The sequence below is a fragment of the Amia ocellicauda genome, chromosome 14 (assembly GCF_036373705.1).
Source record: "Amia ocellicauda isolate fAmiCal2 chromosome 14, fAmiCal2.hap1, whole genome shotgun sequence".
In the NCBI taxonomy this organism is placed as follows: Eukaryota; Metazoa; Chordata; class Actinopteri; order Amiiformes; family Amiidae; genus Amia; species Amia ocellicauda.
In genome coordinates, this window is record NC_089863.1 from 23,098,825 (window position 1) to 23,123,756 (window position 24,932).

At 43.6% G+C, this 24,932-nt stretch overlaps 1 protein-coding gene and 1 long non-coding RNA gene across 3 annotated transcripts; both read left to right on the plus strand.

Annotated features, from left to right (window-relative positions):
- Positions 1 to 4,406: 4,406 nt before the first annotated feature.
- Positions 4,407 to 7,402, plus strand: LOC136767418 (fucolectin). Its single transcript, XM_066721182.1, has 4 exons — positions 4,407 to 4,512; positions 6,114 to 6,181; positions 6,345 to 6,642; positions 7,107 to 7,402. Exons 2-4 carry the CDS (start codon positions 6,115 to 6,117, stop codon positions 7,273 to 7,275), a joined length of 534 nt encoding a protein of 177 aa, XP_066577279.1. The 5' UTR covers positions 4,407 to 4,512; position 6,114; the 3' UTR covers positions 7,276 to 7,402.
- An 11,436-nt stretch (positions 7,403 to 18,838) lies between these two features.
- Positions 18,839 to 24,702, plus strand: LOC136767419 (uncharacterized). 2 transcript variants are annotated; one of them, XR_010821827.1, is made up of 4 exons: positions 18,839 to 18,903; positions 19,574 to 22,450; positions 23,462 to 23,570; positions 24,077 to 24,702. It is a non-coding gene; the product is annotated as an uncharacterized LOC136767419 (long non-coding RNA). The 2 variants fall into 2 exon arrangements; XR_010821828.1 differs by lacking the exon at positions 18,839 to 18,903 and adding an exon at positions 18,910 to 19,147.
- Positions 24,703 to 24,932: the final 230 nt, after the last annotated feature.

The following is a 24,932-nucleotide window of genomic DNA, read 5'->3' on the forward strand; positions in this document are numbered from 1 at the left end:
TGGACCACACGTGTTTCTGGGAGATTTGGGGGGTTTCGAGGCTTTGCCGGAGATCTCCATGACAGGATTTCATAGTGTGTGACCCCCTGTACTTAAGTGATCATGTAGTGTGCACTCCTTCAAAATCGTGTCGGATTGTAGAAATCGTGTAGTGTGACCCTAGCATTATTCTTCTGAACTAATATAGGTAGATGTTTTTCTACTTATATCTCTAATAATTCTATTCTATTCATGCATCTGCATGTACAAGGTTTCTAATCCTGGCTGTAGTATTGATTACAATTTTCTTCTTTATTCCCACTCTACACTTTAAATATATCACTTTATTATGTGTCATACATATTTAATTTCAACATAAAACAGTAAGCTATAGAGTGATGGTATGTGCACCATCAATAACAAATGTGAAGAGTGGAAGAGAAGAAGAAAGAGTAGTAATTGTACTTTGAACAGGTCCAAAACAAACAACAAGTTTTGGGAATTAAATGTTTCCAGCCTATTACTGTAACTCGTCTGGCACAACTCTTGCTTTCCCTTTTAAGGCTATCAAAATAAGTTACAAAGTCTGAGTAAATAAAAATACAAGGACTGTTTCTGAAGTTTTAAAAGTTGTTAATATGATAGACTCGATCTGGAAGAGTGCTATACATCTTAATTATACACTATAGCAACATGTAAAGATGCATAACACCATCATATTTGCTTACTGTTCACATCTCTGCTTCACTTCCTTGTCACCCTCTACATTGCCTTCCATATAACACAAAACTTTGTATCACTTTGTCCAAACCTTCAGTTCTGCTCTCTCTACTCCCACAGTAACTCGCCAGTTACCTGCTGCTGAAGAAGCTTTAATTAATAAAGTGGCCAAAAGTGAGTGGTGAGTGAACAACCATTTCCTTTTCTTTATTGTAATTAATCTCTGTTTTACTCACTCCGGCACACTGTCATTCCAGGATGACCATCCTGCAACAAGGAAACTAAATTTCAGAATTTTAATACCAGAGCACAAAGCTGTTCCCTAATAAATATTTAATTAACAATCAATTAAATGGTTTCCTAGTAAGAGTAGACTGGTGAGGTGAGTTCACCTGGTGAAATAACTAAATTAATTACTTAAGAAACTATGCAATTAACTATATATTTTATAATAATTATAAAACCAAACAACTGTGAGACCAAGCTAACCAAGTCAACTTCCAAAGTGTAACCATAACACATGCACCAATGCCTACTGAATGCAAGAAAAAACTTTGACATTTAAAATAATGCAGAATACTTATTAGCCCAATTTAACATGCTATGATATCATGTTTTTGTCAATTCCATGGATGCTGAATGCAGTTATCTTTCAAGTCGGAAGCACTGCCCAAGGGCAGTGATCAAAACATCACTCTTTCAAAGCTGGCATTGTCCCTTGTGCCCGTCACTCAAACAGGTCACTTCCCACTTTCTATTTACAGTGAGGGAAAAAAGTATTTGATCCCCTGCTGATTTTGTACGTTTGCCCACTGACAAAGAAATGATCAGTCTATAATTTTAATGGTAGGTGTATTTTAACAGTGAGAGACAGAATAACAACAACAAAATCCAGAAAAACACATTTCAAAAAAGTTATAAATTGATTTGCATGTTAATGAGGGAAATAAGTATTTGAGCCCTTCGACTTAGTACTTGGTGGCAAAACCCTTGTTGGCAATCACAGAGGTCAGATGTTTCTTGTAGTTGGCCACCAGGTTTGCACACATCTCAGGAGGGATTTTGTCCCACTCCTCTTTGCAGATCCTCTCCAAGTCATTAAGGTTTCGAGGCTGACGTTTGGCAACTCGAACCTTCAGCTCCCTCCACAGATTTTCTATGGGATTAAGGTCTGGAGACTGGCTAGGCCACTCCAGGACCTTAATGTGCTTCTTCTTGAGCCACTCCTTTGTTGCCTTGGCTGTGTGTTTTGGGTCATTGTCATGCTGGAATACCCATCCACGACCCATTTTCAATGCCCTGGCTGAGGGAAGGAGGTTCTCACCCAAGATTTGACGGTACATGGCCCTGTCCATCGTCCCTTTGATGCGGTGCAGTTGTCCTGTCCCCTTAGCAGAAAAACACCCCCAAAGCATAATGTTTCCACCTCCATGTTTGACGGTGGGGATGGTGTTCTTGGGGTCATTCCTCCTCCTCCAAACACGGCGAGTTGAGTTGATGCCAAAGAGCTCGATTTTGGTCTCATCTGACCACAACACTTTCACCCAGTTCTCCTCTGAATCATTCAGATGTTCATTGGCAAACTTCAGACGGGCCTGTACATGTGCTTTCTTGAGCAGGGGGGCCTTGCGGGCACTGCAGGATTTCAGTCCTTCACGGCGTAGTGTGTTACCAATTGTTTTCTTGGTGACTATGGTCCCAGCTGCCTTGAGATCATTAACAAGATCCTCCCGTGTAGTTCTGGGCTGATTCCTCACCGTTCTCATGATCATTGAAACTCCACGAGGTGAGATCTTGCATGGAGCCCCAGACCGAGGGAGACTGACAGTCATTTTGTGTTTCTTCCATTTGCGAATAATCGCACCAACTGTTGTCACCTTCTCACCAAGCTGCTTGGCGATGTTCTTGTAGCCCATTCCAGACTTGTGTAGGTCTACAATCTTGTCCCTGACATCCTTGGACAGCTCTTTGGTCTTGGCCATGGTGGAGAGTTTGGAATCTGATTGATTGATTGCTTCTGTGGACAGGTGTCTTTTATACAGGTAACGAGCTGAGATTAGGAGCACTGCCTTTAAGAGAGTGCTCCTAATCTCAGCTTGTTACCTGTATAAAAGACACCTGAGAGCCAGAAATCTTGCTGATTGATAGGGGATCAAATCAATTTATAACTTTTTTGAAATGCGTTTTTCGGGATTTTTTGCTGTTATTCTGTCTCTCACTGTTAAAATACACCTACCATTAAAATTATAGACTGATCATTTCTTTGTCAGTGGGCAAACGTACAAAATCAGCAGGGGATCAAATACTTTTTTCCCTCACTGTAAATAAAAGGTGACGCCTGTACAGGAACTTCGTCTTTTGCCTCCTCGCTGGACCCGAGACTTGAGACTCTCTGTGTCTGTGTGTTTTGCAATCGAACATTCACAAAACCTGCATATTTCGGTTGGCTGGGTGCACCTTTAGTGTTGTCCACTGTTGTTTGTCGCTACATTTGTCTTTGTCTTGTGTGTTATTTTAGTTATTATTAACTAATCCCATTTCTGTTCTGTCCATCCACCAGAGGTCCGGCTGTGCCTCGGTTCAGTTTCGGTTTAACAAATACCACATTTAAAAATAAATAATTGTGTTATTATAGTGCCTTATATTATCTGACTGCTTGCTGTGTTGGTTTTTTGTACACAGGACCTTTTTCCTTCACAGCGGGAGCATTAGCAGCGGCAGTAAATTCTGAGGCTCGGCTGCCCGACCTAAGCCTCAGTCTGTTGTAAGAGGCCTTACCCGTGTGAAGGGCTCCTCTGCACGCTTGCGCCCGCACTACAGCCCACAGCTGCAGCTGTAGGAGGTCTTGCTCTCTCAGCTTGCTGGGATCGAGCTCTGCTACACTCCATCGTCCGTGTGTGTGGTCTCGGTTTTAGGCCCTGCTTCGGCTGGTGGCCTACTACCCTCGGCCCATGGACCCCGGACCCGTGTCACCCGGTGTCCCCGGAAACCCCAGCACACACAGTGTGGTTAAGCCTAAGGGCCTACCCGGCAGTGCCCCGTGTTCCTATAGCCTTACCGGGTGGAGCACCATACCATCATACTGGTTGCCGGTAGGAGCATCAGTCCCGCTAGTCGCTCCAAATGGACAACATGTAATTGCAAAGACGAGAAAGAGAAAAGCAGGGTGGATTAAAGGAGACAGTGAGAGAGATCTATCTTATATATCTAATTCGAGGCACAAAACATGTAAACTAACAAAATAAAAGTATTACACTACCCATTCCTTCAACTTAGATCCCATACACCAGAGGTTCCCAAACTGGGGTCCACGAGGGGGTGCTAGGGGGTCCACGGTAAAATATCCCCTTCCCCCCAAAAAATAAAAATAAATGCAGTGGCATTCTGGTGAAAATACCAACAGTCCCAACCCTGCTCTCACACGTTTATATGGTCAGCACACACCTCCCCGCTCTCGCACGTTTTTAGGTGGGGGTCCTCAGTCAAAATCTGGGTGGTAAAGGGGTCCCTGGGTCAAAAAAGTTTGGGAACCCCTGCCATACACAATACAATTATTCTCACACGATCCTAATTGAACAACAAAATGACACCCTTATGATGCCCACAGGGTCTGCCACCTACTTATCAGTCTTACAAAATAATTTGAAATTCTGATTGGCTTGTGTTGAGATCGGCAGGGCTATTTTGCCACTCCCACATGCCAGCTTGTCCATTTAAGTGAACACACAGTACCTGCCAGTCACCTGCTGTACCAGCAATTCATAAGTAACATCCCTCTCCTGATCAGAATACACAACTGCCATTATCTCTCCAGTAAGTATTTATTTCATAATATTCATAATAAACCCATAGTAACTGTGTTTGAAGGGAGCAAAATGTGCTTGTTCTTATTTCTATATTTTATACTGACTTTATACCTTTATTTCATTTTCTATGTTATGAGAAGAAATTATGAGAAGAAACTACTACAAATTATTTTATATAATAGTTGCACATTTGAAGTCTATAGCACATTGGAACCTCATAACAAGGCATGAACCATACAAAAGTATTGTCAAATATCACATTCGTTTTTTGTAAATGCATAAAAACCAGAACTGTCCAATAGCAATTTAGCCTCACATGTAGCTTTCCAATAAATTGTTGTTAGTGATAAGTTGTTAGTGAAATAGACTGTCAAACCATTAATTTTGACATGGTTAATCTGTCAAATATTCAGAAATCGCAATTAATTAATTGAGTGTAGTTCTAGCAGAATGGATGTGAAATATTCCCAAGGAAATCCTTGCACAAATTTGTCAAAAACTAAAAAGTCACAAGAGTTGCCATAGTCTCAGGAGCCAAGTGAAAATGAGTGAAAAGCAATGACTGATACAGCTCTGACAATCCAATAATCAATCAATGATCTATTCCATGGGTGTCAGATTGCAGTCCTGGAGGGCTACAGTGTCTGCTGGTGTTTGTTCCAACAGGAGCTCCTAATTACTTAATTAGTCATTATTTTTTCAGGTAGTCTTATCTAAAATCTAAAGATTCCTGAAACACATGATTTACTTGTTATTTATGTTTTATAATTGTATAAGTCTGCTAAGATATGTGCATACCGATTTATACACCAGTTTACACAGTTAAAAGTTAATTGTATTGTCCTTTTGAATTCAATTTTTGGTATTAGGTGTAGGGCAGGCTTGTTAGCGTTTAGACTGCTGGCATTATAATTCAGCCCTTATCCAGGGCGTCTTACACAATATGATTAACTAAGAAGTTAAAATATGCAACATGTAAAAAAAAATACATTGAGTGACCACATACTACAAATGATCACCTGGTGTACTGCACAGTATGTTTACATGCTGGTTCATATGTAAGTATTCCTCCCAATATGTATTACTGGAATATTAGATCATGTAAACAGCTTCCTTCACACTTAAGCCTGGATTTCTTCACCTTCAACTTAAATTGAATGCACCCGTGTAAAGAAGCCAACTGAGTGATGCATTAATCGATAAAAAGGGGAGAAATTAAAGTGTTGAAAAACATTAGAACTAAGGGGTGGGTGAAATTTAAGAGTTGAAAAACAGACTACAACTGCCGTAACTGTAGGATTTGATAAAAGTCTGCTTTGATCTCAATCAAAAGAGACAGTGCGAGTGTAGAGTTTGTAGTTTGTAACTGAATATGCAAAGTGTTGATGAATATGCAAATTGCTGATGAACTAACGCTAGTGATGAAATGTACCCCGTGATTAAATTTGCATGATGAAAAGTGCGTGATGAAAAGACATAGACCCGTGTGTGTTTTTGAAGTGAGCTATTTGAATTCCTTTTAAGTACTTGGAAAGTACTTCCTAGTACTTTTTCCTTTACCCTTAAAGACCACATGCAATGAAATGGGAACCTTTCATTTTCTTTCAGGATGGTGTTTTTAAACATGTTAGTTTTACTCCTGGGACTGGGTGTGGCACATGGATGCTGTCCAGGAGGTATGTAGATTCACTTACCTAACCATAATTTCTTCCATCTGACAACTGATGTAGTTTCCTTTCCCAAATGGTAAAAGTACAATTATCCCACTGACTTTACTATTATTGAACCCTTTACATTAGTTATGTCTCTAATATTCTAACCCAGTCTTTTTCTCCTTAGCCAAGAATGTGGCTCTGCAGGGTAAAGCTACCCAGTCCAGTATATTACAGGGTCCTGTGGGTTTCATGGGGATTGCTATGAATGCTATTGATGGCAACCATGAATCCAATTATCACAAAGGATCCTGTACTCACACCACACAAGATTTAGCTCCCTGGTGGAGAGTGGACCTGCTGAAACCCCACAAAGTAGCCAAGGTTATCATCACCAATCGAGGGGACTGCTGTCCAGAGAGGCTCGCTGGGGCAGAGATCCGCATTGGCAACTCCTTGGAAAACTATGGCAACAACAATCCCAGGTAACTGAGCAGGGGCCTTAATTTCTACACTGCGGCTCTCTGGTCCAGGCAAAGCAGACCAGCTGTCTACTGTGCTGCTATGGCTTGTCCCCTGAGTTCAATGTCAATGTGATCTAAGCATTGTGTAAATTGATGTATAGGGTTTCTAATATATGTTTCTACAGGAGGTGTTTCTAAAAACACTATAAGAGCTGTCAGCTCTGGCCTTTGAAGCCTGCATTCTGGTAGGTCACCCAGGTGCAAGATGTGTCCCTAGCCAGTTTCACAACTGCTTTGAAGGAAGAAGCTGCTTGCTTCTAAAATTTAGATTGAATCATTGAGGGCAATTGCTGTAAATTACTTTTCCTCTCTCTTTCTACTTTTGACACTTCCTACTCTAAAATGACTCTTCCTACACTTTCCCTGGGTGGATTGCTCTACTGAATTGTCTGGGTGGTCTAAGTTTCTCATTCTCTTTCTCATAGATGTGCCACCATTTCTTCAGCCACAATAGGAGAAGTCTTCAACTGTGGTGATATGGAGGGCCGCTATGTCAATGTGGTCATACCAGACAGAAATGAATACCTGACCCTTTGTGAGGTGGAAGTCATTGGTGTTCCTGCCTGTGATGACAACTGCTTAACAGTTCTTTAAAGCTGCTTTATTTAAGTGGCTTCCAGGTGTATACTGGGATTTCCATCTGTCTCTACAGACTAATGGCAGCTCAATGTACTGACATTCACTTTGTAACTGTAATCCTAATAAAGAGCTTCTACCAGCAGCTGTTCTTGCAGCCTTATTAAATTGAGTCTCATGGTGTTAATCTTGCCGGTACTTGTTTGATTTCAGATCCCTCTGTCCTTGTTGTGGCTGTGTCCCAGTAGCTGTGTGCCCCCTTGGTACTTGCACTGACCGGTGCCCCACTGCACTATTACCATGCTTCTGGTAGAGTGTGTGTGTGCGCTCGGCGAGCCCCCACCCCCACTGCTGTGCCGCTTGCGGACATTGTACCTTGTCCGCCGTCTGGGTACTGACAGCAGGCGCAACAAGGCTGTGGCTCCCGGGCCCACTACTGAGCCTGGAGGCCCAGTCCAATGCAGGATGCCGCCACAATGCCGCCGTTCCGGTGTGTGACAGCAGCAGCTTGGGAGCCTTGGATCTCTGCCTCTTTCCAAGCCCCTCTATCTACTCCCCCGTAGGCATGAGAGCGACTTGGGAGACCGACTGAGCGGCGCCCACGGGTCCCTTCCTCCTCTTCCATATCGTCGCTGGCCCCCTCGCCGCCGCTGCTTCGGCGACGGAGGCCCCGCATCCCCCCAAGTCATGGGACTCCCCCGCAGCCCACACCGCGCCACTGGAGTCATAGGGGAGTCTATCTGCTGCATCAGGCAGGGCTTCACTTTTGGCCCCTCCATGGAAGAGATGCTGATGCGCACCCTCCAGGAGAGAGAGCAATCCCTGGATGAGATGAGACCTCCTCCCCCGCCTGAGTCGTGGCTCTGAGGCATTCCAGCAGACTCTGGCCTACCCATACACCCCCCAGAAACTCTCCAATTGGCAACTCCACACCCAGGACTCTTGGGTGCTCCAAATTATATCAGTTGGCTATTCCCTGCAATTTCAGACATGGGCACCCCCCTTCCGAGGCAGGGTGTGGACGCGAGTGATGGACCCATTGCAGTGTGTTAAAATCACCGCTCTCCTGGAGAAGCGAGTAATCCACCCCCTCCAGGGCAGCATGAGGAATTCTATTCCCCATACTTCCTAGTGCCCAAGAAAGATGATGGTTTCTGCCCCATCTTGGGTCTGAGGCTCCTGAACCGCCACCTCAACTTCATGATGCTCAACCTGCGCACCATGTCTCAGGCCATCAAGCCCGGTGACTGGAATGAGTGTCAGTTCTGCTGGTAGTGCCCAGGTGGCCTTGCAGATTCTGTTTCACAGACCTGATCTCTCTCCTGAACGGAGAGCCCTCAAACTCCCAGTGCGAACGGACTTGTTGTCCCAGGTGCAGGGCACACTCTGGCACCCCAACCTGGGCCTGCTCCAGCTCTTGGACTGGCCACTGAGTGGAATCGCTTAATAACCTGGGGTCTGTCAGATGCGGTAGTGGCCACTATTCAGTCGGCGAGAGCTCCCTCTCTGAGGTCGCAGAATTCCTACTGCTGGCAGACATTTTGCACCTGGTGCGAAGATGGGGGTCATGACCCAGTTACTTGCCCCATTCGGGTCATATTTCAATTTTTTTAACAGCTGTTGGACCAGGGCAAGTCCCCGTCCAAGCTCAAAGTGTATCTGGCAGCCGTCTCCGTGTGTCATGTCAGTTTTTGAAGGGAGCTCGTAGGCTGCAGCCTCCCCTCGCCCCTTCACTGCCCGCATGGCGCCTTGATGTAGTGCTGGACGCACTTTCCCAAGGTCCATTTGAGCCACTGCAGTCAGTTAATCTGAAGCTGCTGTCACTTAAGACCGCGTTGTTGCTGGCAATCACCCATGCCCTGTCCGTATACCCATCATGTGTCTGTTTTGCGTTCCTCCCGAAAGTGCTGTCTCCATTTCATGTCAACAAGCCTATTGAGTTGATGGCTTTCCATCCTCCTCCCTTCTCTTCAGAGCAGGCGAGTTGGCTACACCTGCTTTGCCCCATGTGGGCCCTCAGGTGCTATTTTGCCCCATGGGGCCCCTGTGGCTCCTGTCTGGAGTTGTGTTGATGAGGCCCACCTTGCGGGTATGCCTCGGGGCAGACTCCCTTATCAGCTCGCTGCCTCCTCCCTTGTTTTGTTATACAGTAACCCCTCATCATTGAGCAGTACTTCCGACTTGAAAGATAAAGATGGGTTGAGAATGCAACCCTGGTTATCTGAAAGAGGAAGCACTGCCCAGGGGTTGCAAGGAGTCCTAGCTCCCGGCAAAAGAGGAAAATCCCGTGCAGATGTCACCTTTTATACAAACAGGAAGTGGGAAGGGACCTATTTGAGTGACGGGGACAGGGGCCAATGGCAGCTTTGTTAGAGTGACGTTTCGATCGGGTTCCTATGGAAGTGTGTAGAAACCCCTCCCCCTTGGGCAGTGCTTCCTTTTTCAGATAACTGGGGTTGTATACATAACCTATTCAAGCCCGTTCAGTCTGGTTTCCGGCCCCTCCACAGTACTGTAACTGGCCTCCTCAAAGATGTTCATGATCTCCTCATTTTTTTAATAAACCTATATCTTGTATAAAATGAAACAGCCTCGAGGTGAATTCATGCAGATCAACCTCACCACTAATCTGAGTTCGTATTAGTAAAGTATTGTGGTAACTTGCATATCAACCCAGTATTGTTTTCAGGACTTGACCACGCTGTGGGTTATATGTATGGGGGTCACTAGATAGCACTTTATACGGCAATTATTATTTTCTCTGATATCGATGCAAGGCAAACAAGTCAAACTGCAGTTTAAAGTCCAAGGTCAATTGAAAGTAATTACTAATAAAATCTATATCTGCAAAATGATCAATTAAAGGCAATTGCAATTTTTGGTTGTAGGGGGCCCAGTACAGAGCTCTGGGGGACACCCTGTGTAACAGCAGCAGAGTCTGAGCTGTGGCCATTGAGGGAAATGTAGTGAGTTCAATTTGCAAGGTATGATTGAAACCAGATCCCCAAGCTTAGTGAGAAGGATCTGATGGCTCACTGTGTCAAAAGCAGTGCTTAGGTCGAGGAAAATTAGGATGTTGAGGGCAACAGCATCACCATATTTAATTCACCTATTAACTAGTAGTATATGGGCATGAGTCAATAACTTCAGTTTTGCACATAAACCTCCAACCAGCTTTGCATGGATTAGTATTGGATTTACTTTCCATGGATTGAAGATTTTAGGCCCGTGTGAAGGTGTTGCTCACATTGAACAGGGTAAAGCCCCAATGCTCCAGGTCCTACACATGTTCAATTTAATTCAGGTGGGGCTGGGGACTGTGCAAATGTTTTCTAGGACCATCTCATGTACTTCCCTTGCACCATTTTCCATATTGTCCAATAGTGCAGTGGTGTTTCTCCACATGGGCAATGCAAAGTAAGGGACTCGTCATACTGGGTAAACTAGTAGATGTGTCCAGCACACAATAGTACAGATGTGCACATGTTTTGGTAAGAGAGTATGTTTTCTATTATAGCTTTGTTTACTAATGTAAAACAATGATTCATTCATTCCTGAGAAATCCAGTCAACCAATTTGTAATACAGACCATGATGATTGTCATATTTAGAAAATGTAATCAGTGCTGTATAATATAGAGAATCAGATTAAATCATGATTAATAGCCATGCAAGTTCATAACCTGTGTCACCATGATCTCAAGGTAAAAATAATATCAATATTTGGAAAGCTTAATTTGTCTTTTGCACCCTCACAGAAACCCTTTCTCCCTGAACAGGTGGTAAGTTGTCAGTTTAGGTTTTCATCTAAATTGTAATTTGTAATACAAACAATGTGAAATTATTTTTTAAATCACAACCTTTTTCTTTTTTTATTTTCCTTTAGTTTACTAATCTTGTAAAGTAATACTATTTACAAACAGCTTTCCAAACAGGGCCTCTCGCACTGGATCGTGTGTAACACTTCTGACTCTCTGGCTTGTCAGTTTCTGCTACATACTTAAAAGAAAGAATCGGGGCACTCTTGTTCCAATGTAGCCTCTTTTATTCTGTAAATAATAATAGAAAAGTTTATAAAACTTTATAGCCACGCACACAACACTGGCAATACAGTCACCCCGATGTTTCATCTGTAATGATTAGACCAAGGTGAGTGCACTCCAATCTTGCATACTGTGTGGAGACAGCGCTATCGCAAGCCTAGCGTCTGGAGGTATCATTGGTATCATTTCATTTACCATTTCAGTCATCTAATACTCTTTTGAATTTTGTGTATGGGGTGTCCCTTTTCCTTTATATCCCACTTTCCATGTGCCACACATGGACACAATCGTCAATGCCTACGAGCCAGCTGGAGTCCCAGTGCCTGAACACCTGTGGCCAGTTGTACTAACAGGATCAGAAAACATGATCAGATCCGGGCTCACTCATGAAAAGGCGTTGTACGAAACAGATCAAGATCAGGCTCCACTGACCGGCTCATCCCTAAATGGTGCAGCTTGTTGAATGTCTGACACAATGATAATCATAAACCTTTCAGAAAACTATACTGTGCTATATTGCTGATGAGTTTATTAATTAAACAATCTTAATTGTTCGCTACGTTTCCCAATGCATGTTAATGTCAGTTTGTTGTATAAGTGGGTATGTTAATGTCAGTATAAGTGGGTATAAATGTAAGTCGCCCTGGATAAGAGCATCTGCTAAATGACAAATAATAATAATAATGCTTATGCCCTCGTTTTAAAGTTAAGGCCATTGCACACTGGACTGGATCCGACACGTCATTTGTAGTCCGTCAAGGACATTACCCATTGGATCCATTAAAACCACACAAAATACACAACCTTTCCAATTTCTATGAGGGACCGTTCAATTCAAAATTAACAGAAAAAATAAATCATAAAGCAAATTGGATATATCATATAGCAGAAAAACTAAAAATCATATACCAAAATGGATATATCATATGGCACAAAAATATAAATCACATACAAAAGTGGATATTTCACATAGCAGAACAAAAACATCATATACCAAAGTGGATACATCATATACCAGAAAAAATATTTCACATAGCAGAAAAAATATATATACCAAAGTCACGTGGTGTAGATGCTGGTTGGACATGCGCAGTGCGCGCAGTTGGTGAGAGACGAGAGCAGATCTTTCACAGGTCACAGGCATGAGAGCCGAGTGAGGGACACATTGATGTGGACATTAAAGATTACAGGTGTGCACTCTGAGGCTAGTGTATACGTTGCTTGCTATGTTTTATTGTATGCTGTACTTTATAATTAATAAGCTATGCTTTTATCATGTTGGTGTTTTCAGAAGAAGGGTCATTATTACCCAAAGTGGTGGACTCAAAATCTCACTCGCAGCGAATTAAAGACAGATGATAGGAAATCTAGCCCATCAATGTGTTCATTTCTGTGGAGCAGGGCCAGTCTGTGAACCGTGATACTGACATGCCATTCAAACAGACCAGCTGTGTCAGCGTCATTAATCCCATTATAATTGTCCCTTCTACTGTTATACCGTTAAACAAGGGATATATACACTCACCTAAAGGATTATTAGGAACACCATACTAATACTGTGTTTGACCCCCTTTCGCCTTCAGAACTGCCTTAATTCTACGTGGCATTGATTCAACAAGGTGCTGAAAGCATTCTTTAGAAATGTTGGCCCATATTGATAGGATAGCATCTTGCAGTTGATGGAGATTTGTGGGATGCACATCCAGGGCACGAAGCTCCCGTTCCACCACATCCCAAAGATGCTCTATTGGGTTGAGATCTGGTGACTGTGGGGGCCAGTTTAGTACAGTGAACTCATTGTCATGTTCAAGAAACCAATTTGAAATGATTCGACCTTTGTGACATGGTGCATTATCCTGCTGGAAGTAGCCATCAGAGGATGGGTACATGGTGGTCATAAAGGGATGGACATGGTCAGAAACAATGCTCAGGTAGGCCGTGGCATTTAAACGATGCCCAATTGGCACTAAGGGGCCTAAAGTGTGCCAAGAAAACATCCCCCACACCATTACACCACCACCACCAGCCTGCACAGTGGTAACAAGGCATGATGGATCCATGTTCTCATTCTGTTTACGCCAAATTCTGACTCTACCATCTGAATGTCTCAACAGAAATCGAGACTCATCAGACCAGGCAACATTTTTCCAGTCTTCAACTGTCCAATTTTGGTGAGCTTGTGCAAATTGTAGCCTCTTTTTCCTATTTGTAGTGGAGATGAGTGGTACCCGGTGGGGTCTTCTGCTGTTGTAGCCCATCCGCCTCAAGGTTGTACGTGTTGTGGCTTCACAAATGCTTTGCTGCATACCTCGGTTGTAACGAGTGGTTATTTCAGTCAAAGTTGCTCTTCTATCAGCTTGAATCAGTCGGCCCATTCTCCTCTGACCTCTAGCATCAACAAGGCATTTTCGCCCACAGGACTGCCGCATACTGGATGTTTTTCCCTTTTCACACCATTCTTTGTAAACCCTAGAAATGGTTGTGCGTGAAAATCCCAGTAACTGAGCAGATTGTGAAATACTCAGACCGGCCCGTCTGGCACCAACAACCATGCCACGCTCAAAATTGCTTAAATCACCTTTCTTTCCCATTCAGACATTCAGTTTGGAGTTCAGGAGATTGTCTTGACCAGGACCACACCCCTAAATGCACTGAAGCAACTGCCATGTGATTGGTTGGTTAGATAATTGCATTAATGAGAAATTGAACAGGTGTTCCTAATAATCCTTTAGGTGAGTGTATTTGAACAATGTAATAAAACAATCTGGACATAAGAAATAACATCCACACATCGGACCCGCAACCCTGAGCTCCAGCTGCTCATACCCACCGCACAGAGGAGGGTCATCCCACACTGGAGCCGCCCAGACGGGTGTCCGATTAGCTGGATATGATTGAATTATTGGAATCTCCAATTAATGTATTAATTCAGAAAAAGGCAACAAACTGTGTGTGTACATATTTATATAGCCTACCTCTATGTATATGAACTCTATACACAGCTATAGCCACTACAGTTACTTCAATCTAGCCTATAGCTGTGTATACAGTTAACTACATTATATTAACTATATCACCCAGCAGTTTCAAGTGAAAACATATTTATTATTATTATTATTATTATAATAATAATAATAATTATTATTATTATTATTATTATTATTATTATTATTTTATTTCTTGGCAGACGCCCTTATCCAGGGTGACTTACAACATAAGTGTAAAACAAAGTGCAAAAATAAAGTTACAAGGCATCAATCATTACAAATTCAAGTTAACTAAAACATAGTAATACAAAATACATTTTACAAATTCCAATTTACAATTTACTCAAGTACAGTAAGTGAGGTCCTACATCCTGGATGGTGAAAGCTAAGTGCTGTCAAGATGTAGGGTCACAGTCAAGGGCTACAGGAAAGGGAACAAGGAGGAAAACAATCAAGAACGCAAGAAGCATAATAAACTGAAGTGCTATCTAGCAGGGATGGAGGACTAATATTACAGGTGCTGTCGGAAGAGATGCGTCTTGAGTAAGCGCCGGAATGAGGTCAAGGACTCGGCGGTTTTGACTTCGGTGGGCAGGTCCTTCCACCATTTAGGGGTCAGGGATGAGAAGGAGCGGCTCTGGAGGAAGGGGAGTGGAGAGGAGGCAGAGTTAGCCTTCTGGCACTGGAGGAGCGCAGTGGTCTGGAGGGGATGTATGGAGAGACGAGTGTCTGAAGGTAGCTCGGTGCAGTGTGGCCGAGACAGCGGTAGGTGAGGGTCAGTGTCTTGAACTGAATGCGTGCCGCTATCGGGAGCCAGTGGAGGCAGCGCAGCAGTGGAGTAGCGTGTGCGAACCGTGGCAGAGAGACACCAGACGAGCCGCAGAGTTCTGGATGAGCTGGAGCGGCGGGTAGTGGATGCAGGCAGGCCGGCCAGGAGGGAGTTGCAGTATCCAGGCGGGAGAGGAACAGTGACTGGACGAGCAGCTGAGTCGAGTAGTCGGTGAGGAAGGGACGGATCCGGCGTATGTTGCTCAGGAAGAATCTGCAGGTGCGTGTCAGCGTGGTGATGTGCAGGGTGTAGGAGAGCGCAGGATCGAGGGTGACTCCTAGATTTTTAGCGGAAGAAGAAAGAGAGAGTGTGGTGGATTCCAAGGGGATCGAGATGGGGAGGTCAGCAGAAGGTGAGGAAGAGTGGGGGAAAAACAGGAAATCCAATTTGGAGAGGTTGAGCTTCAGTGCATCCAAGCGGAAATAGCAGACAAGCAGAAGAGATGCGAGAGGGGATGAGGGGGTCAGAAGAGGGAAAAGACAGGAAGATCTAGGCATCATCAGCGTAGAAGTGGTAGGAGAAACCATGGGATGCGATGAGGGGGCCCAGGGAGCGAGTGTAGAGAGAGAACAGGAGGGGGCCCAGGACAGAGCTGTGGGGAACGCCTGGGTGGAGAGGTTGGGGGTGGATGAGGAGCCTCGCCATGTCACTTGGTAGGAGAACCAGGTGAGAGCAGTCCCAGAGAACTTCAAATCCCATAATGCCTCACGTGTGGCTGACGTCAGGGACCACCGAGAGTGTTTAAAATCTTTGAGGTGCTAAAGTGACTCGGGAGGAAAAGGTAATTCTCTGGGTTTAAAATAAAATAAAAACCCAGTCATTGTTAAATGGTGTATATTGTGCCTACTTAAAACATAAGAATAAATATAATCAGTTTAATATTTACTTTGTTAGTTAACGCACTGTCAAAATATATCCTCTTCCTCCCTTTGTAACTTACGCTTGCTGGATGTGTTTTGCATGGTGTGTAAAAAGCGAACTCGAGCAGTGTATGTTGTGGATTAGATTGAATGGACAGTGTGACTATGCAGGAGGCTGAATAAACACATTCTTATATAGGCTAGGCCTTTTTTATGAAAACGTTCATTTGAAAAGTGGGGGCGGGGGCAAAATATTGTGTCCCCATCAATGTTCAAACCAAACCTACGCCCTTGTGTCTGTGTGTATGATTGCATATCTGTCGGATTGTGAGTGTGTCTCTGTGTGTCCGTGTTTGAGTGCGTCTATCCATCCTAATCAGACAGAGTAGCTGTGCTGGAATGAGTGACTGTGAGCTCCTGTGTTTCAGAGAATGAGAAGTGGAACGACCACGTCTGCACTGAACTCAAACCCTTTGTCTGCAAGATCCACATTCCTTCAGCTGAGGAGAGCAGAGACTGAGCTTTATAGCAAAGCACCGCGCACCCTGTACACTGACTCACACCCTGTACACTGACACACACCCTGCACACTGACACACACCCTGCACACTGACTCACACCCTGCACACTGACACACACCCTGCACACTGACACACACCCTGCACACTGACTCACACACTGCACACTGACACACACCCTGCACACTGACTCACACCCTGCACACTGACACACACCCTGCACACTGACACACTGACACACACCCTGCACACTGACTCACACACTGCACACTGACACACACCCTGCACACTGACTAACACCCTGCACACTGACACACACCCTGCACACTGACACACACCCTGCACACTGACACACACACACTGCACACTGACACACACCCTGCACACTGACACACACCCTGCACACTGACACACACACACTGCACACTGACACACACCCTGCACACTGACACACACCCTGCACACTGACTCACACACTGCACACTGACACACACCCTGCACACTGACTCACACACTGCACACTGACACACACCCTGCACACTGACTCACACACTGCACACTGACACACACCCTGCACACTGACTAACACCCTGCACACTGACACACACCCTGCACACTGATTCACACCCTGCACACTGACACACCCTGCACACTGACTCACACCCTGCACACTGACACACACCCTGCACACTGACACTGCACACTGACACACACCCTGCACACTGACACACACCCTGCACACTGACACACACGCTGCACACTGACACATACCCTGCACACTGACTAACACCCTGCACACTGACACACACCCTGCACACTGATTCACACCCTGCACACTGACACACCCTGCACACTGACACACCCTGCACACTGACACACACCCTGCACACTGACACACCCTGCACACTGACACACACACTGACTCACACCCTGCACACTGACACACCCTGCACACTGACACTGACTCACAACCTGCACACTGACACACACCCTGCACACTGACACACACTGCACACTGACACACACCCTGCACACTGACACACACTGCACACTGACACACACCCTGCACACTGACACACACACTGCACTGTCCTATAACACAGCCTTGCATTACCACACAGGAGGAGGCTGAATTATGTGAAATGTCACCCCCTTGTGTTTGTGTTGTATCACCACAGCTTATGCCAATAAAGCGATTTGAAGCACTCAGACTGGGGCCTGGCTGTGTCTCTGTGTGTGTGTGTGTGTGTGTGTGTGTGTGTGTGTCTACCTCTCTGTGTCTATCCGAGTACCTCTCTCGCTCTCTGTTCATCTCTGATCAAGATACAGCACAGGTTTTGACAAACAAGACACCTGGCTACCCATAGGCATGCATGTACGTCAGCAACATTAACATGGATTTAAATAAGAACATAAGAAGAACATAAGAAAGTTTACAATCGAGAGGAGTCCATTCGCCCCATCGTGCTCGTTCGTTGTCCATTAATAACTAAGTGATCCAAGGATCCTATCCAGTCTGTTTTTAAATGTTCCCAAATTGTCTCTTCAGCCACATCGCTGGGGAGTTTGTTCAGATTGTGACTACTCTCTGTGTAAAGAAGTGTCTCCTGTTTTCCGTTTTGATTGCCTTGAAGCCCAATTTCCATTTGTGTCCCCGGGTCCGTGTGTCCCTGCTGATCTGGAAAAGCTCCTCTGGTTTGATGTGGTCGATGCCTTTCATGATTTTGAAGACTAGGATCAAGTCCCCACGTAGTCTCCTCTGTTCCAGGGTAAAAAGGTTCAGGTCCTCAGTCTCTCAGTAGGACGTTCCCTTCAGACCTGGAATAAGTCTGGTTGCTCCTCTGAACTGCCTCTAGAGCAGCGATATCTTTCTTGAAGTGTGGAGCCCAGAACTGTCCACAGTATCCAGATGAGCTCTAACTCCCATAGTGTAATTATAGTGGACTACCCCCTACAAATCAGACTGATAAAAGCAGATAATATCCATTTAATTGTTTGATTGGAAAGGAAACCAGTCGACACCGGGGGCTCTTCCAGTGCCAGGGCTGGGAATCACAGATCCACAGGGCAAGACTCACCCCCGACTTGTCCCCAACAAACTTCACCATTAGCTGTTTGGAGGGGCTGCTGGGGACTCGACTCCAGCGGAAGGGGTGTGGGGACCGGATCAATCCCACTATAATGTTAATTTAATAGATTAAAGGTAATTTTATATTGGGCCTCATTTCTATAAATTCTGATGCTGTAGAGCAGTTGTCGAGGTCAATGCGCAGTGGCTGCTGGGAAATGCAGTTTGCTCATGTGTTTTCGTGTTTACAAATACGCATGCGCAGCATTGCATAGAAATCCAAGAGACGGAACCGGAAAGGGGGCGGGAAGTTTTGTATGGTCCAACACCGTCACGGCAAAGGTAATGCGGACAAAAAACAATGAACAACAACAATAATAATCTGTATTTATCTGAGCAGTAATAGTCCGCTAAACACTCATTCACACTAGAAAAGTGGTTATTGAACTGCATTAGTGGATATGACACGACTTTGTACGTGTGCTTATGTCAGTATATATACATCTTCTATATGTTTATATTCATCATATCTGGCAAAATCAAAAAGCGACGGGGTTTTGCGTTAGTACAACGGACGACAAAAAAGGTTTGTTCAGTTGTATTTACTAGTTGTAATCTCCAATGAACTGGCTTAAGCAGCCTGTTACGGCGGCTGTGAACTGGTTAAGTTAGACGGATACCGTGATCCTCGTTACTTGTTTGAAACCCATTGATGTTGAATCTGCTTTGACGCAAACTAATGGCAGCTCCATTCATTTGCACGGCGAGAGCTGCCATTCATTAATCGCTGCACAGCGAGGTTGTGGACATTTGTGGTCGGGTTCTTGTTGCGCAGATTTCCGCAGATCTGCAGAATCCCCGCAATCCCATTGGTGGAGCCGCGCAGACGTGCGGTAATCTGCGCAACAAGAACACGGCAGCGTTTCTCTGGTCAGTCAGCTGTTGGTCTGTCACAGAGTTGCTCTCTCTCCTGCTCTTCCTGACTTTTATGAGATCTTGTTTGTTCACGCAGGCTACTGAAGAGGACACACACAACCATTGACTGCCACATATACACTACCGTTCAAAAGGTTGGGGTCACTTAGAAATGTCCTTGTTTGTGATAGAAAGGCACATTTGTCCATTAAAATAACAAACTGATCAGAAATGCAGTGTAGACATTGTTAATGTTGTACATGATTTGTAATGGAATATGTACATAGGCGTACAGAGGCCCATTATCAGTAACCATCAGTCGTGGGATCTAATGTGTTTGCTAATCCAAGTTTATCATTTTAAAAGGCTAACTGATCATTAGAAAACCCTTTTGCAATTGTTAGCACAGCTGAAAAGAAGCAATCAAACTGGCCTTCTTTAGACTAGTTGAGTATCTGGAGCATCCGCAATTGTGGGTTCAATTTACAGGCTCAAGATGGCCAGAAACAAAGAACTTTCTTCTGAAACTCGTCAGTCTATTCTTGTTCTGAGAAATGAAGGCTATTCCATGCGAGGAATTGCCAAGAAACTGAAGATCTCGTACAACGCAGTGTACTACTCCCTTCACAGAACAGCGCAGACTGGCTCTAACCAGAATAGAGAGAGGAGCGGGAGGCCCCGGTGCACAACTGAGCAAGAGGACAAATACATTAGAGTGTCCAGTTTGAGAAATGGACGCCTCACAGGTCCTCAACTGGCAGCTTCATTAAATAGTACCCGCAAAACACCGGTCTCAACGTCAACAGTGAAGAGGCGACTCCGGGATGCTGGCCTTCTAGCAGTCTTGGATTCAGAGCCGGGGACTCAAAAGGCAGAGGCCAAGGTTGAGGCCGGGGAATTAAAAGGCCATGGACAAGGTCAAGGCCGGGGACTCAAAAGGTCGAGGCCGGGGACTCAAAAGGCGGAGGCCAAGGTCGAGGCTGGGAGCCACAAGGCCAAGCTGAGGCCAAGGCCTGGAGCCTTTTAAGGCAAGCTGGTCAAGGTCAATGATAAGAAACTTTTACAGGTAAAGGCCAGAGTCGTGCAGTTTATCATTTGGGTTAGGTGTAGACAGTTGTAATCAGATTTGTACAACTGTAGAAGAGCTCTTTTCCAAAATGAAAAGTACAGTAAATGTAAACCCTTTACTCCATCAGAGTAGAAATCTCAGCAATTTAAATGATGACCAGGCATTCATTCAGACCCACACTGCTCACAAGATAAACCTGCACTTTACATAGTTTCACACGACTCCCATTCTTGCTCTGGATGCTCACATTTAAGCAATAGTTAGAATGCTTGCATATGTTGTAGCAAAATAAAAAATGAAAATGGCTAATCAGTGCAAAATATTGTATAAATTCCTAACAATACTTTGGATTACTGTAAAAATTAATAATCATAATCAATAAGTAATATTTGGCATTCAATTCCCATTTCTCTCCTTATAAAATAATTGCATTTAATAATTGGACAATATTGAATGTGATCAATTATTTGTCTAATATTTTACACGTTTAAACAAATATTGCATTGGCTTTGTATTATTAGATTAATGATATGGCATTTATTATCATGAAATTGAATCGTATGGTGTCTTATTACTCATTAATAGTAGTACTGTAGTTATTGTAATTGTCTTTGCCACTTGCTCTAACTAGCACTAATGTTATTGTGTATTGTAATGTATTGTATTTAATACCTTGCAATTATTTTATTCTGTATGTATATTTTGAATGTAAGTGTAAGTCACCCTGGACAAGGTAATCTGTTTAGAAATAAATAATAATCATTATTAGATTAACGATACTGTTATGAACGAAACAAACCACTCTGTTGCAACTATCGGATTAGATGTATACATTATAATCGGTGTAGACAACATTAGTCTATCACACCATTTTGCAATGCCGTTCCATACCCTGTGGACGGCGCTTTATTGGAGCCAATTACCTCCTACAGCAGGACAATGACCCAAAGCACAGCTCCAAACTATTCATTAACTATTTGGGGAAGAAGCACTCAGTCAATAATGGAGTGGCCAGCACAGTTGCCAGATCTCAACCCTATTGAGCTGTTGTGGGAGCAGCTTGACTGTGGTACATAAGTGCCCATCAAGCCAATCCAACTTGTGGGAGGTGCTTCAGGAAGCATGGGGTGAAATCTCTTCAGATTACCTCAACAAATTGACAACTAGAATGCCAAAGGTCTGCAAGGCTGTAATTGCTGCAAATGGAGGATTCTTTGGCAAAAGCAAAGTTTGAAGGACACAATTATTATTTCAATTAAAAAAATATATATTTCTAACCTATGATTATATTTCTCATTTTATCAGACTCATTTCATGTATGTTTTTATGGAAAACAAGGACATTTCTAAGTGACCCCACACTTTTGAACGGTAGTGTATATAAACTGAAAAATCTTCACATTCAAGAAAGCTTGACACACCAGTTGAACCAGACCTAGATCCCCAAACAATGTCTTCAGGGAAGAAAGACGTGACCGACGGAAAGGACAAGAGTTTGGAGGAACGGATTATTGCCTTTTTAATACAGATGGAGGAAGTAACCAGCGCACTAAATATCGCCAAGGGTGTGGGACTCAACTGCAACGAAGATGTCAACCCACAGCTGTACAGCCTGCAGAAGAAGGGGCGTCTGCAGAAGATTGACGGCAGCCCCCCAAAGTGGTCTCTAAAGCAGAGGGAGCCGACCCAGGAACCACAGACAAGCAATACGCTCCCCAAGTCCTCTGATGTAGACCCATCGCTTGTGCACAGTTTACTGCGAACAGATAGAGGAGAAACGGCCTTCGAAATTCGCAAGAAATCGAAGGCCAAACCCAGAAGTGTGAAAAAGCAGCTGTACGATCTGCTGCCGAGAGGGGATGTGGAGAAGAGTGAGGGCAGCTGTGTGGAAGAGGAGTGAGAAGAGGTAAGGGGGTCCATGCCGCCATCAGACGAATTGCAAGGGTGGAAGTGAAACGGTCCACGCTTAGGTGCACCTCGGACTTTCCATGCTGTACCCATACCCCTAAACATGGTTGCGTTTGCTTTGCATTCTGGGTAGGTACAGCTGCCCCAGGAAGCGAATGCGAGAAAACAAAGGTCTGACAGCATTCAGACAAAAGCTGCCAGCTATGTTAGCATCTGTAACCTTTTTATTTTGTTACAGCACTGTAATGCAGTCCGATAGTCATTTCTCCAGCTGGACTTTCGTGATCTCTTCAAACACTTTTTAAAATGTCTTCCTGCTCCAAGCAGCTGATCCTGTGTGGCACTTTAACCACACATTAAGAACTGCTCTAATTTCATAGTCTTCCCAAGGAAACACTAACTATTGCTTTGATAGCGGCCGCCATTACTGTACTTACAATTACAAAGTGAGTGAAGCAAGACTTAATTGCAGATTGAATACTGAATTGAACTTTCAACTCTGTTCGTGAATGTTCTCATTTATTACACTATTTAAACGGTCAAATCTAAGTAGAGAGCTCAGTTGGCACAAAAACCAGCAGGGTAGGGGCTCCTCTAGGACCATGCATGGGAACCACTGTTTTAAGATATTGTAGAGTGCCAAACAAAATGTTTTCACTTATTGATACTTACTACACTATTTAAAAAATAGTTTGTGTTTATATATATATATATAAGTGCAGCACCACTGCAACAATAATATGCATGATTTTAAAAATCAAATAAAAAATAACTAAAATCAGATTGAATTCCTTTCCTATATGAAATAGGATTCCACTTTCAGCACCTTAAAAATATAAATCAAGTGATTTGGTTACACAAATCACGTAAATTAAAAAATAAAATTAAAAACTGCAACTTGTCCCTTTTGCAAATCAGACTTAATATAAAAAAAAGACCGTCATGGTGTTTTTGAAATTATTTTCTAATATTGCAATGAGCGACACACTAGTGTAACTGTTGTCTTTAGGTTTCTGCAGGACTATGACTCGAGTCCCTTGGCACAGGGGCTTATGGCTTAAGGCAAGACGAAAACTGGAAGACGTCTTCTTTGCTGTGAAGGTTGTAAAGCTTATGAGGTAAAGCAATTGTATTTTTTTATATACATCTAATCCACTTTGTAGGATACTTGTACATTTCTGATACTTTACTAAATGTCACATCAACAATGCATTAGCCCCAATAATCTGTAATGAATTATGAAATCTGCATTCACCTTTACATGTCTGGGCAAATGTGGGGTGTGGCTGCAGCTTGGGGGGGGTGCAGCCCTGTTCCTGCAGAGCCGCAATCCTGAAGGTTTTCCAGGTCTCTCTAAATTACCAATCCGTGGATAGATTCAACATAGGGACATTTTGCCTAATTAAGAGCCTAATTGGCTTAATTAAGCAGTTAACGAGCTGCATTGAAAAAAACCTCTCCAGGACCATGGTTAGCCACCCCTCGTGTAGCTGATAATTGGTGCTTGAAGCAGATGAGAGACTGGGGGTTGTCCTGCTCCTGAACTGTCCAGGCTGGAGCAGTTTCTCATGTGTGGGGTTGTTTCAGTGTGTGTAGGTTGTTTATATTGTTGTTTATGTCGCAGGAAAGCTCTGCGTGAAGTGAAGGCGTTGGTGGGGCTTCATCGAGTGTGAAAGGTACATGGGTACCCTTGAGCAAAGGACATTTCTCAGATTGCTCCAGTGAAAACCTGAAGTCACTTCAGAGAATAGTGCTGGTGAAAGAAATTAGCTAATCATTCATTATTGGTGCTTGGTTATTATTGTTGTTGTTATTATATAGGGAAGGGTTTCTTACCCCCCAAACAGTTTTGAATCCCACCTTTTTACTCTTAGTACAGGAAGAAATGCCACTTCCTGTCAATTCTGTTATTTCTCTCCCCCAATAAACAACAACAGCCTTTTCGTCTGAAGGTGAAGATGCAGAAGAGAACTCTGAAAGGTACAGCAGCTCCAAGTAATGCAAATCCGTTGACATTAGACTGGAAGGTGTCTGCAAAGGCTTCCATTGATCATGTCAGAGATGAGGACAGATTTGTAGTTTTAAGTTGACAGATTATAGGTTGGGGAAATCATACTGGAGCTACTGTATATTCAATAACGTCGATTAAATGAAAAATATGTATTTGTATTTATTCAACTTCAAAACACTTCATTACACGTGCCATTGTATTGCACTTATAAAATAATAAAATAAAAAATATTAAGACTATATGGAATGTGTAATGAGTCTTTATTTCACTGTAATACATATACTCGGCAAAAAAACATCCATTTTTAAGGACAGTGTATTTTAAAGATAATGTTGTACATATCCAAATAACTTTACAGATCTTTAAGTGTGAAGGGTTTAAACAATGTTTTCCATGCTTGTTCTATGAACCATAAACAATGAATGAACATGCACCTGTGGAACGGTCGTTAAGACACTAACAGCTTACA